General features: G+C 40.8%; 1 protein-coding gene across 2 annotated transcripts in view; it reads right to left on the bottom strand.

Annotated features, from left to right (window-relative positions):
• GPATCH2 (G-patch domain containing 2) overlaps positions 1 to 15179 on the bottom strand; it is a 94379-nt gene that overhangs the window by 25410 nt on the left and 53790 nt on the right. For both annotated transcript variants that reach the window (XM_059677525.1, XM_059677526.1), the window contains 3 exons: positions 9606 to 9673; positions 6134 to 6173; positions 1668 to 1738 (listed from right to left, as the gene is read on the bottom strand). In XM_059677525.1, coding sequence (XP_059533508.1) covers positions 1668 to 1738; positions 6134 to 6173; positions 9606 to 9673 — 179 coding nt within the window. The remainder of the gene's footprint in view (positions 1 to 1667; positions 1739 to 6133; positions 6174 to 9605; positions 9674 to 15179) is intronic.

Raw genomic sequence — 15179 nt, 5'->3', positions numbered from 1 at the left:
GTAAAATGAATTAACACAGGTTTCTAAAACGCATTTTAAAATGTTTAGTAGAAATTAATAATGGCAATAAAAATGTAAAAAGGTTTTTATTTGATTTCAAATTATGTATCAGGCTACTTACTAAGATGATTTAGCCTCTGTGCTTCACAACAGTAAATGGCAAAAATCATGTAAGTAAGGAAGAAGGGCAACCCCCCCCCCCCAAGAAACACCCCCCAAAACAGAACCCAACACAAAAGGAAGGCCCTAACGTGATCTGCGTGATTCAGCACAATTGCTATGAACTGTCAGTCTTTCTGTGTGGATTCTTAGAACAATAAAGCCAATTATTAGGCACTAAACAGTAAAATGTGTTACGAATATTACACCACTTAGGTATTAGGCATCGCTCAGTACATGTTGTGCTGACTTCCAACTGGGGAAGGCCACACTGAACGTTCTGGTCTCAGCAAAGGTTATGACCCAAGAAACAAGGTGAAATTATTGAATTGTATTTCTAATGAGGTGAAGGCAGAGCAAAAGGATCTGATATTCTTTGGGGTAAATATATTGGTTTTATGTTGACTGTCCCGGATGTCCAACTCCGTTTGCTGTTGAAGCATTAGGTCTGTAAGATAGAATTGACATTTTGCTTCGACAGGTATCTAATGGGTTCTCAGCTGGGTTAGCTTGTACAACATGGTGTTTGAAAGCGATGGTGCCTACGTGGGGATCTGAACATTGTGGCTAATACACGAGCCATGGGGAGCTATGGGATGCAACAGTGGCTGCTGAGGTCTGTTATTTTGTTCTGCTCAGGATTATGACAGCCATTTTTATCTAAATGAAAATTCAGTCTTCAGAATCACCACATGTAAACTTTGAAGCTATAGCATCTAAAGCAATAAACTGGGGCAAATTCTTTGCATTAAAGAAAAAAAAAGCACATCGACTCGGTAATAGAAAATGTACAAGAACCTAGAAGCACTTTTTTAAAAGAATATATTTTCTATATACCCGGTTACATATTATAAGAATAAATAAGTATGTTGCTTTCTCATGGAGTCTAAGTACCATTTACATTTTTTGAAACAAGTTAACTCTACTTTTGAAAATTAAAAAGAAAATAATTATTCTAAACCCCAATCTAAAATCCATTAGTTGTGGGAGATAGAAATTTTCCTTTCTTTTTAAATCTTAGTCTTTGTTTTTCATCACCTTTTAAAAATAAACACAAGCCCTAACCGGTTTGGCTCAGTGGATAGAGCATCGGCCTGCAGACTGAAGGATCCCAGGTTCGATTCCAGTCAAGGGCATGTACCTTGGCTGCGGGCACATCCCCAATGGGGAGTGTGCAGGAGGCAGCTGAATTGATGTTTCTCTCTCATAGATGTTTCTAACTCTCTATCCCTTTCCCTTCCTCTCTGTAAAAAATCAATAAAATATATTTTAAATAATAATAAATAAATAAATAATAAATAAATAAAAATAAACACAAAATGGATCTTTCTACTCATGGCATTTTAGTAATCCTAAAATATATTCTTATAAACGACACAGAAAATATTTTAAGTTGGCTCTTTAGAACCAAAGGCAAGCCGACCCCCCTCACCTCGGGCATGTCACTGGCCTGGGAACAAGGGCAGGCGCGTCAGAGATCAGAGCGAGCGTGGTTTTGAGTTGCCTACCTGCTGGCCGTCTTCACAGAGCAGTTTTTTTTGTGTCCTCTCTCGGCTCGGCTGTCTCTCAGAAGCTGATGCTGTCCAAAGAATTAAGACAAAGTTGTAGACACAGAAACATGTTCATTGTGCTATTTTGTGAGCGGAAAAGTGTTCTCATTCACCGGGAACTCTTCCTTCACTTGCATCGCTTTTTTTCCTTACTGACTTCTCATAAACAGAAACTACTGCTGCGGCTGAAGATGCCACCAAGACCCTTGCAGAAATGTCCCTCAGAGCTGGCGATCGGGGGCTTCCCTGAGGGCCCCGAGCTGGAGGTCTAGGACTCAGTTCCAGCCCCGTTCTTGGTTGCAGTCCTGGTGGGAGTTGGGGAACCTCTGCCCACAGCCTCCACCGCTGCACCAACTCGGACCTATCTGAGGCTTTGCCACGTAGGCCGACGTAAATGACATATCGTCTTCTCTGTATTTACTGGCCTAACAAGGAAATACACTGAACACATTGTGTTTTCAAAGATATTATTGGCTTTAGAATAGATAACTAGAAGGAATATATACTTGACTGCCATCTCAGAATGCCTCACCATCCACTACCCTCTCACACTTTAACTATTTGAAAAGAAGCAAAAGAGTCAATCCTCTTTACTGTGGGTTCACTCAGAAAATGATGATACAGCTAAAGAGAAGCTGTACCCCTGTTAGAAACCAACAGCAACAAAAAGAAATCTTAGGTGGAATAACACAGGACAGAGCGGGTTTCCAATGCCTGTTGTGCCTGTCACACGTCTCCGAGTGGCAGTGAAAGGCCTACCACTTACAGGCTGTGTTGACCTCAGGCAGAGGACTTCACCTCTCTAAGTCCCAGTCTCCATCTATAAAACGGAGATAACAGCAATATCTACCTGGAAGGCTGCTCTGTTAAATAAACCACGTGAGACCCGTAACTCTATGACCATTAGACGTGCTGAGAAAATGGTTCAAACGCGACAATTACGATGATCATTAATGAGCCTGCTTGTCAGTGGGCATTGTCTGACCAGCATCAATGACTTAATGGAAGAACGGCTTTGAACTGTCCCTCGGCATCGTTCAGAATCAGTTAGTAGTGCATTTGGTCGTCTTGGAGAAGGTATGGACCTTAATTAGATCACCAAGAATACAGTTACATCTTTCCTTCTTTCAGGACTATCTTCACTAAATAAGTGCATATTAAATTTCTCTTAAATATCGACTTCTTCCAGCCCACAACCACCAACCTGGTCCAGACACCGTTTCCTCTCCCTGGTAACAGCCTCCCAAGCGCCTCCCTGCCCCCAACTCATCCATTCTCCCTCTGCAGCCAGGAATTCCAAACTGAGGTCTGATTCCACAGTCTCTCCAGATAAGCCCCACATTCTTGTACAAGGCATTCGCGACCCTTCACCATTCAATTACATTCCTAGACTCGTCATTTATTACACTTCCTCCTCCCCCCGACCTCACCTCCTTACTTCTACAATATATATCCCAGCCACACTGAACATTCAGTTTGGGGAGTGGATCACGTTCTTGCTCCCTTTCGCCCTTTGCTTCCGTTATTCGAGCTGCCTGCATAGCCAAGGTCCAGCAACGTGTCTGGATTCTTTTTATTGCTCAATATATATTTGTTGAATGAATAAATAAATGAGATAGGGAAGTAGGGAGGGAGATCCTGTATCTGATATGTAGCTGAAGCCGCATCTCATCATTTACTACTTAGAGAAAAGAGCAACCATTTATCTTAAGTCCATTAATCTGAAAGTGTTTCCATTTCGAAACACTTCGTACCATGGAAACGAAATTGTTTCTGAAAGTTAAAAAAAGAAGTTAATTACTTTGGCATTTCTAAGTCTAGTGTCTTTTAAAAAATATATATATGTGTATATACAAACCAACATTTGTGACACAGATAGCTAGAGGTGGCATGATGAAATCTCTCCCTCCACCTTAAATTAATGGTAGTAGTTAACTTTCCTAATTTTAAGATAAAAGACAGATATATGAACTCTATACTTGAGGTTTGTGTTAAATCAGTTAAAACAAAGAACTCAAAATCCCTAACACAATATTCTGAGAGAAGAAGAGAATTCTATAGTTTAGTTTTTAAAAAATGTGACTACAGTGACCAAAATAAATATTGTGGTTTGGCTACGGGGTTGGCTAGTGCTCAGAGGGACCCCCTTGGGGAACTTAAATGAAACAGCATCTCTATGAACTCCAACATTGGGGCTCCTTCTGTTAGATTCATATGGGGATTTCTTTCCTTCCTCACATCTTTGGCTTCCACGGGCTTTAGTTATAAAAAGGGACAAATATTGGAATTATTTAATACAATGCACCTGTACTAGGCATCCATCACAAAACTCTCACTTTATCACTAAAATTATAAATCTGGGTGTAACTGCAAATTTACAATCAAACTCAGGTAAAAAAGATAGACTTGGATCTTTGGGTCATGAATGTAACAAATTAAGATGGGAACTTAGATCTTTTAAGGGGCAACGGTGAAAAAATTAACCCAGAGTATTGCCCGAATGTAAAAAAAGCATATATTTGTATCTGAAAGAGCCCCAGCAGGTGTATGCCACGCCCACAGAATGAAAAAAAACGGGGCGGGTGGGTCAGGTCAGGAGTTCAGGGTCAGAGACAAGAATCCTTGAGCTCTGCTCTGGTGAGCAAGCTTAGGCAGGCATTCCGCCTGGAGAAACGTGTCCTTCTTACTGGTAATTGTCTGGTTTCCTTGAACTCCTATCCGTGTCACAAGTGAGGTCCCTTTTCAGGTTCTGACTCAACAGTGTCAACTCTGATTACGAACAGAATTTCTGAGTATGGTGCGAAGTGCTTCTTACCTTCCAACTTTCAGATTGCTGGACTTAGGCCAAACGGAGACACAAGCCCCTTATTAGTGACCTGCAGGTGTATATTGAAAAAGGACTCACATAAGAATTACATTAAAATTCATAAGCACAGAGCCTAGTACAATGTGAGGTTCACAAAAGGGATACAATTTTATTTACTTATTTTTTAAATATTTTATTGATTTCAGAGAGGAAAGAAGAGGGAGAGAGAGATAGAAACATCAGTGATAAGAAAGAATCATCCATTGGCTGAGGATCGAGCCCGCAACTTGGGCATGTGCCATGACTGGGAATCAAACTGTGACCTCCTGGTTCATAGCTCAGCTCTCAACCCCTGAGCCACACCGGCTGGGCAAGCAACACAATTTTAAAAGTTGGTGAATAAAACCAGGAAGAGACGTGTTCCTTGGGGATCATGGTTGTTACTCTTATAGACAAGGGGCAAGGAGTTGCTGTGGTTACTCATGATATTTTTACAAGATTCTTAAAAGAGTCAAATCCCTAACAGGAAAGGAAGAATCCAAGAGCAGAATTCTTACTCCACCGCAAACCTCTCTTTACTACCTGATATTCAGAATGCTTGGGGGGTTTATATTGGCAGCCACTTGTCAGGTAACTCCTCAAATGTCTGCAAAATAACCTCAAGCCTCCTCATAGACGGCATCTCACTGTCCTCAGCCTTAAAAAGGAGAACTCAGCAACTTCTAAACTATGCTCTCACTCAGTAAGCTACGTTTTTCCTCTGTGGCCCTTAGAGGGTGTACAGCACCTTCTGTGGTTTTCTGAAGCATCTATCATCATCCTGTGGTTATTGTTTCCTGGTCAATACAGTAATGTTTCCAATTATCATTGCCAAGCCCAGCCCCTCTACCCACCGCCCTACTACTTACCAAACCCTAGGAGAAACGATCTCCGTGGATTTGGGGTTTATTGTTCCCATGTACTCCTTTCATACCATATTCTTGACCCACTTAAATAATAAGTTTATCATCAATAACAAAAAAAAAAGAAAAAGCTTGGCCACGATGCCAAGTCTAAGATATATGCTTTATAAAACACATAAAAACTGTAAGCCCTAAACTACCTTAGCATGCCGCAGAGAACTAACTTTATGTGTAAAGTTAACTAAAGGGAACGTCAGTTCTGGCTAAGTCAACTGATCACTGTACTGCCAGGTGGACGAATAAGAGAGTAAATAAAACACACATCCAGAAATATAAGGTAACGTGTAGGAAACTATTGCCACCTTCTAAAGGGCAGGGACAAAAATATCCTCTTGCTGGCTGATCTCATTTAAATAACCTCAAATTACTTAAACATATGGACTATTTGGTGCCTTAACTTTGCAGAAAAACACAAAGATGAACCCCAGAGTCTTTTCACAGAGGAGACAGGTGTGACTGAGGATGGTGGCAGTGGGGAACTCAGTGCTCACCGAGGATCGTTCATGTGGTCTGTGTATTAAGCGAGGACACAATTCATTCCTCTTAAGCTGAGATTTATATTTTTTTCTCGTAAAGCTGATCTACCTCCCTGAAGGGAAACAGTTAAGTATCTGAAGGAGGCCAAGCAGCGTCCTTTGGATGGGAATGGTCCTTACCTGGCCGTGCTCGGTCCTGGCCCCGGGGCTGAACCAGTGGCTGTGGAGGAGAGAGGAGAGGGGTTAGCATGAACCTGACCCAAAGCGCGTGGTCCCCCGCCACCAGGCTGCAGGCTGTGGGAAATGTATGCGCCGCCAGCCACGGCGCCTGGAATAGGCTTTATTCTAATGGATAGTTCATGTAATTCTAGACTTACAGCAATTTGGACAGAAATGTAAGAGTGCTCACAACCCAGTAATTTTCAATTTAATAAGCAAACTCAGTTAGAATTAAATTTCCATTTAATTATGTTAACATAAACTGCTGGGACTGTATTCATTTTATGAATCAATTCTGGTTGTAAAATCTACAAATGCTATCATTTACCACAACTTAATTATGGCATCATTACAACAAATGATGACCTCTGGATTGGTGGGAGTCTTAAAAAACATTAAAAAATAAAAAAGAATCTGACATCGCCGGCTATGCTCCACAAAGCCCTTGATGTGGATTTGGGAGCATCAGCTGAACGTACCTGAACCCATTCGTTCCAGGCTCATGACACCACCCGCCAGGAAATGTTAGCTGTGCGCTGGGTACCAGGCTCAAGGTCATACATGGGTTATCTCATCCCAACCTCAGCACCTTCCGTGGTCCCCAAGCTCGGTCCCCCCGTGGTACAGGGCCAGTGTGGGCATGTCCAGGGACAGAGCTTGACATTCAGGAAATCAAATTCACCCCGCCTCCCTTACAGTACAGGGAGGCTTAAACGGGACCAAGAGTCTGGCACAGAATAGTGGTTTAAATACTAATTTTCTTCCCCACTGTACACAGTGAGCAGAGTAATAGGCGAACTTTCATTCAGGGAATTTTTATCCCTAAATGTCATCAGAGACACCAAAGCCCATGGGTAATATTTATCAGTCACCCCCTCGCCCCCCCCCCCCCCCCCCACCGAAAGGTCGAACATTCCAGCAAATATAAAATAGATGCTGAAGACATTTGTTTCTTTAACTGACTTTTGGTGGAAGACAGTGTTTGACGTTAGAACGATCACATTACGTATAAATTGGGGATGTGGTATCGCTGTGATTGCCTCAGAGAAGCAGGAAACACACTGAGGAGAGTGGCCCTTATGAAAAGACTCGAAAAGTAAAATGTGCTATCCAAATAAAGCATCATCGTCATCATTATCTTGAAATGTTTATACCTTGTTTAATAACCGTTCCGCATTTACATAAGGATTTTGTGAAAATGGCTGCTAGGAGAAAGGACTGTTATTACCCTTATTCCCTAACTAAAAATTAAGACATATGCAAGCTAAACCACTCACCCAAGGGAATCACAGCCAATCAGAGGAGGAACTGATCCAGTTTATCGATGTATCGCAACATAAAGTTCAAGCCACTCTCGCTATATAGCAGTAGATGCTAAATTTCAAAGTGTAACAGTATTCCCAGTGAACATGACCTATGATCCAGGCAAATCTGGCTTTAAGCAAACTCCATATTTATACAAAAGGTAAAATAAAGGCTATTTGCTTTATAAAGGAGTTCATCATAGGATTATAAGTAGATATATCCATGTGCATTTAAAGTGTCATTGTACATACAGTCCCTCAGGTAAATATCCCATACCTTACAAAGAAATGCCTTAAAATGAAATACACAATGTCCTGTTTTACATTCACACTTTCACCTCTCCATTCACTCAGTAATGCTTCCTGTCTGCCCGGCACTGTGCCATGGGTAACAGGTGAGAGAGAGGTACAGCACCTGTCTGCCCTCAGAGTTTTCACAGTCGTTACCAAAGGCATCTGTGGTTTAAAAAACTCTAAATCTACTGGCTAGAGTTTTGGGTTTATATCAGAACTGAAAATTAAGGATAAAATGTACGAGTCTTTTGGTTGTCATTCTGAGATAATAAATGCTTTACTCTGCTTCCCCTCCCCCCTTCTGTTCAAGGGATAATAGAAAGGTCTTATCCTATATAATAAAAGCCTAATATGCTAATTGTCCAGTCATCTGTTCAACCAATCAAAGCATAATAGGCTAATGATATGCTAAGGCTGCTCAACCACTCACTATGACGTGCACTGATCACCAGGGGGCAGACAGTTGATCAGTTGACCAATTGCTATGACGTGCACTAACCACCAGGGGGCAGACACTCCGAGTGGTAGGTTAGCTTGCTGCTGGGGTCTGGCCGATTGGGGCTGAGCGAGATGGGTCCGACACGCCCTGGAACCCTCCTGTGGTCCCTCCCTGGCTGGCCAACTTCCTGCATCTCTCCTCGGCCCTTAACATACACTGGTGGGGTCCCTTGGCCTGGCCTATGCCCTCTTGCAATCGGCTGAGGGCCGCCCCCCCCACCTCCAGTGCATGAATTTCGTGCACCAAGCCTCTAGTACAGTGGTTCTCAACCTGTGGGTCGCAATCCCTTTGGGGGTTGAACAACCCTTTCATAGGGGTCACCTAAGACTATCGGAAAACACATATATAATTACATATTGTTTTTGTGATTAATCAATATACTTTAATTATGTTCAATTTGTAACAATGAAATTGGGGGTCACCACAACATGAGGAACTGTATTAAAGTGTTGCGGAATTAGGAAGGTTGAGAACCACTGTTCTAGTAGAATCATAAAAATGAAGGAAATAAGCTATTAAAATGAATAGCTATATAAAATTATATAAATATCATTTTACATCACATAAATTATACTTATATTAATCTATATAAAATAAGCTATACCTGAACTATAAATTTTATATTTATTAAAGAATGGATTTGAAAAATAGAATCCAATGGGTCTAATATGATTGGCTGCCAGAAAAAATTCAATAATTAATTCATATCTTTCCATACTTTATGGCCTTTCTCAAGTTCAACCAACTCTACAGGAGACATATGGGACTGAGCCAAAGTATATAATGTATTTAAGCTCTTCCAACAAAGATGTATTTAGAAAAAGAATTAGCACCTAGAAATTTACCCAATAATTCATCCCAGTCAAAGCTCAATTGCTTAGTTTTTTGAATTATGTAGTGAATGAGTCTCTTCCTTTCGTTGCTAAATGGAAATACATTCTGGTCCCTCACAGCTGATGCTGGACAAGAGCAGAGCGTGGAGAAGTCAGGAGAAAAAGTCACTTAGTCCTCATGTTAGCAAGTCAGACAGAATGGAGGAGAAGAGCTTGATGCTACTTCATGTAACAGAATTTAAATGTTTCCAGGTAACACGTGAATTTCCAATTCCACCACAAATAAAAGAAGGACTGTACTAAAAAAACACATCTTTATTTAAATTTCTCCATGGGATGCATTGAAATAGTTGTTGCATCCCTGTCATGGGTCTATGATATTGACTCTTAAGATAGAACCAAATTAAACCGCCTTCACCAGCAATGGCTACCAATTTCCACAAAGAGAGATGCAGAACACCAATAAGGAGATGACACTCAGCATACAGTCAGCGGGCACTCACTCGTGGTGGTGAGAATCCGGGGAGAAGTGAACCATCCTCTTGTTACTGACTGGCCCCGGAGCGGTCCCCTGCAAGGAGAATTCAAACAGGAAACAGTCACAGGTGCGTTTCTAGAAAGACAGGGACGTATAGAGACAAGTCCACCTGAGGACATCCGCTCTGGAGTGGGCAATCTGATAATAAGTCTCAACATCTAAACAAAATCTCACAGAGCAAAGGGCATTCCCAAGACCAATGTCTTTGTCATTCGTTCCTAAATACAAAACTTTCTAGAGCTTTCCCACAAAGTTAGGGATTATCTGTGTATTTACATACAACAAAATGTACGCCTAAAAAAACAATATTTTCTTGACAAATCTGATAAAGAATGAAAGGTTCAAAAGCATTTTCATAATGAAACCTACACCCATGGAAAAATAAATTCACAACTCTCCTGACAGAAGGCTCTCAAAGAGAGCATCAGCAACACCATGCAAGAATGAACCCCCCATGACAATCAACAGGACAGAAACTTACATCAAAAGGCCCTGCTATACTCCGAGGTAATAGAAATGCAATACCCCTGTAACTACAGAAGTGCCATTTAGAGTATAGACTTAAAAAAAAGGCATGCCGAGGCGGGAAAAAACGCACACTAACATTTTCAAATATGTTCTTCTTCTTGGATCACTTGGGTAACAAGGACACCAGCGTACCATCGGCAATCCCAAGAAATGCAAATATTGCAAACGTGCTCGGTCAAGGACACTAACAACCCTGAGGTCCGAGCACCGCCGGTCAACATGTGGCTCCTCTCCAGGGCTCCATCCCGCAGTCGTCTCCAAATGCGGTTTTCACGCTCCTCCAGCGGGTATCCCTGGGATGCCGTAATCCATTCTCCGCACTGTGGCTGCCAGAAAAGCCGGCCGGGCCCATGTCATGCTTTGTTAAGGGTTCATGATCACATTATCTCCTGGTGGACCTGACACTTTTATTCAGTTTACAGTGTGTTCTATGTACAGGCAACTTATTTCCTTTGCCAGGGCTGCTGACAACCTTTTCCACACTGTATTAATCTTGTTTACTGACTTTATCTTGGTACAAATATCAGAAAACTGAACTTTTTATCTCAGAGAAAGAATAAACAGCGTGTTGACAGAAGCAGAAGCTATTTTCGGGGCTAAAATTGCTTGTTTACCTGAAGCTATACGTATGGAAAAAAATGTTTAGAGTCCTGCACGGGCTTGAAATACATAATCTAAAATTTAATAAATGGAGAAATTTCCCATGCACCCATGTGATAAACTGCCTGATGGAAACAATGCAACTGAACACAATAAAACAGAATCTATAACTAATTTACCCTCACGATACAAATGTAAGCTTTCAACCTGATCAGAAATAATCAGAGTACGTATTTCTCAGAAATCAGACTTATATATAAAGCATAAGCTCAATCCAATTGCTGCAAGTAACTCACGAAAGATTTATAGTTGCCAATGTGAATATTTAAATGACTTTGCATGATCTCCCTAGTACATGGTGCTTTAAAAAAAAAAAAAAGAAGCAAATATCCTGTCCTATTATTTCAAGCCAATTTTTGTTTTACTTTTAAAGATGTGCAAACAGGTACAGTTTCATTTTTTTTTAAGTGAAATTAAGCAACAGTGAAATCCATGCATGATGTCTTCTCAGGGTCAATGTCACTGGCCGGCCTCAGGGGTACAGAGTTCTTGCAATGGGAACCTTGTGCCACTTCAGTCATGAGACGCCCTTTCTGAAAATCTGACAAATGACTTTAATAGAGATTTCAGCTTGTGGGAAGTAGCACGATGCTGGAGTGCCAGTACATTTTAAACTTGAAAGCATGTACTTACAGTGATGGCTTATTAGTGGATATTTCACAGTATTAGAAAATGTCAAGAAACACACTTACAGAATTCTTTCTAAAAATTTACAATTGAGGGTAGGAGAATAATCTTTATAAAAATACAATGAAACAATTTTAAACATCAGATCGAAGTGTTCACTTCTAGCAAATAATCCAGTATGGTCACTATTTTATTTTCCCCAAATATGCCTTCCAGTCATTCCAGAAATGCCTCAGAAAGAAATCACAAATTATAAAAATCATATCTGTTTAAATAGCCAATACAATATTCACATGTAAACATTTCATTACCAATATTCACTATCATTATCAATATGACAATTTCATTATCAATATGGTAAAGTTTATCTGTTAGAAAACGTAGCTTTCATCCCACAAGATTAGGAAGGGAACAGGTAGTCTGTCCATGAGAAGGAGTCTCTCCACAATCCAATTCTTGTTATTTGTTAAAACACTGGAGACAATCATTTATATAATTAGCTAATATTTACTGATGATGATCTTAGACACCACACTGTGTGCCCTGAATTCTTATGATTCATTTGTTAAATATTGCTACATCAATAGTGACTACAATGCTAAATAAAGTAGGTCTATTTCTTTTCATTACCTATGTTTATTACACAAATTATTAAATAGAAAAACAAACATAACTCAAAGCTAGAAAGGGATGGATGGTCTCTAGATAACATAACGTTTAGGTCAACTTCCAGCCTTTTTAGATGGTGAAATAAACTGTAATGCTCAAAGACCATCTGGGTCTTAAGTTTTTGCTATTGTTATTTACAATCAAGTTATCAACCTTAGAAAGTAGGAATGTAGTAGTGATAGATGAAAATGTAATAACCAGTGTACAAGTACCATAAAAATTCATAAAGTCCATAAGTACCAATGTGGGAAATTTAGTTATATGATATAAATAATAACTTTTTTCAATTTTATAAGAGACATTAAAAGAAATTTCTTATTCTTTCTAGCACTAAATTATTAACACCAATTTCAGGATTTTCACCAAAAGATAAACAGAACAGTTGCCTTTATCTCACTTTCACTTTATAATTATTGAATCCACTGCATCCCATCCCATTCTTCTACAATTAGATAGCTGAATATCTGACTTCCCAAATCAGGCAACTGAACCCCAGTGGACTTCTGGGATTAATAAAAAGCTTCTTCAATATGGGGGTACTCCGCTCATATTCTTCTTCAATATGGGGGATATTCCACTCATATTCTTCAATATGGGTGATTCTGTACTCATATTCTTCTTCAATATGGGGCTACTCCATTCATATTCTTCAATATGGGTGATTCTCTACTCATATTCTTCAATATGAGGATACTCCACTCATATTCTTCCTCAATATGGGGATATTCCACTCATATTCTTCTTCAGTATGGGGGTACTCCACTCATATTTTTCTTCAATATGGGGGATACTCCACTCATATTCTTCTTCAATATGGGGGATATTCCACTCATATTCTTCTTCAATATGGGGGGTACTCTACTCATTCTTCTTCAATATGGGGATACTCCACTCATATTCTTCTTCAATATGGGGGATATTCCACTCATATTCTTCAATATGGGTGATTCTGTACTCATATTCTTCTTCAATATGGGGATACTTCACTCATATTCTTCAATATGGGGGATATTCCACTCATATTCTTCAATATGGGTGATTCTGTACTCATATTCTTCTTCAATATGGGGATACTTCACTCATATTCTTCTTCAATATGGGGGATATTCCACTCATATTCTCGACAATTAAGAATCCCTCTGTAAACTAATGAAGTGCTATGTCTCCATATATTTGGCAGAAGCCTTTCTTCAACACTGTTCTTGTTTCCATTTGCATTTCATCCTGCTTCGGTGTCCACACTGACGAACACTGGGGCAGCGGCTGCCACTCAGCAGGGAGCTTTCAGTTTTGAGAGGCCTGGGCCTCCAGGCCAGAGGGAGACAGGCCCCAGCCCTGCCAGGTGGCCAAGCCCCACAGTCCCCGGCTCCTGGGGGGACCATCATTCATTTGACTCCATTCCTTTGAAGAGAGAAACCAGCCTTTAAAGTTTAGAGGGCTCCACAATGAAGGCCCCCTGGTGCCTTCGACAAACGTGTCAGTCAAACGCAAGTGACAGATACGAAGGAAAATAACTCAAAGGAAACAGGCTTAAAAATAGGACTTTCAACCCCGGGGCTGGGAGCAAGGGGAAGAGAGCAGAGGCAGAGAAACTGGAGTTGCTCGGCTGCCTGCACACAGGTCGCCATTAAAGCCTGAGAAGGTAATCGGATAAATATTTTGCAGTAAATGATAATAACTGCTAAAATGAAGGCGTGAAATAGTTAACCTATTTAACCCCATACACAAGTAGAAAGATTTCGCTAAAGTATTTCAAATGAGGGCCCCTGAGTTTTATAAGTTGGTGAAAAGGTTCTGTTATGTGGTAGCTGGGAAAATGAATAAAATATTTCCCATGTCGTCTAGTCGCACATATAATATTGCAGAATGGTCACAATTCACAACAGGCACAATCTCTGGGGATGTTCAAGAAAATAACAGTAGAATTCCCTTTAAAGCAACATACAAAAACGTAAAAATTCCTTTAGAATGGCTGTTCAGGCAAATGCAAAAAACCCAACGACTCAGGGAGCATAAAGGGGTCCCACTTATGAGATTACAGGGAAACGAAGCAGGTATCTGATGTAGGGGAACAAGGAGACAGAACCCCCTCCGAGCAGGGAGGCGCATGCACTCTCCCAGCTCAGTCCATCGGAACCAGCTCGCCAAACCCGACTCTGCTGTCCACGTGACAGGGTTCCCATTCCAGAGCCGTCCAGGCTCGACCCTGGGAGTCAAATTAAAACAAGCGAGAGATGCACACAAAGCACTCCCTAGTCCATTCGTGGGCAAACTACGGCCCGCAGGCCGGATCCGGCCCGTTTGAAATGAATAAAACTAAAAAAAAAAAAAAGACCGTACCCTTTTATGTAATGATGTTTACTTTGAATTTATATTAGTTCACACAAACACTCCATCCATGCTTTTGTTCCGGCCCTCCGGTCCAGTTTAAGAACCCATTGTGGCCCTCGAGTCAAAAAGTTTGCCCACCCCTGCCCTAGTCGAATCCCTGCTTTCCAACGCAATCCTTCTCTCTACTCTAGCTCCTTAGACAGTAACTCTCCTTGTTCTAAAGCCAAAATGGCCCCACTTGGTACAATTCAGCAGGTGCTTACTAGTTACCTACTGTGTGAGTAAAATTACGTTCTAATTTACTATATAACAAGCACTATGTGGTAAATAGGGCTCATCTTAGTTACACTGTTACATTGAACTAATCTTTCTTTTTAAAAATATGTTTTTTCTTGATTTCAGAGAGAAGAAGGGAGAGGGAGAGATAAAAACATCCATGATGGCCCTAACCGGTTTGGCTCAGTGGATAGAGCGTCGGCCTGCGGACTGAAGGGTCCCAGGTTTGATTCTGGTCAAGGGCATGTACCTTGGTTGCGGGCACATCCCCAGTAGGGGGTGTGCAGGAGGCAGCTGATCGATGTTTCTCTCTCATTGATGTTTCTAACTCTCTATCCCTCTCCCTTCCTTTCTTTTAAAAAATCAATAAAATATATTTTTTTTAAAAAGAAAGAAACATCCATGATGAGGGGGAATCATTGATCGGCTGCCTCCTGCACGCCCCCTA

This window comes from Myotis daubentonii, chromosome 20, assembly GCF_963259705.1.
Source record: "Myotis daubentonii chromosome 20, mMyoDau2.1, whole genome shotgun sequence".
In the NCBI taxonomy this organism is placed as follows: Eukaryota; Metazoa; Chordata; class Mammalia; order Chiroptera; family Vespertilionidae; genus Myotis; species Myotis daubentonii.
Note: the sequence above shows the minus strand (reverse complement) of the source record. Positions and strands in the feature narration are given on the sequence as shown.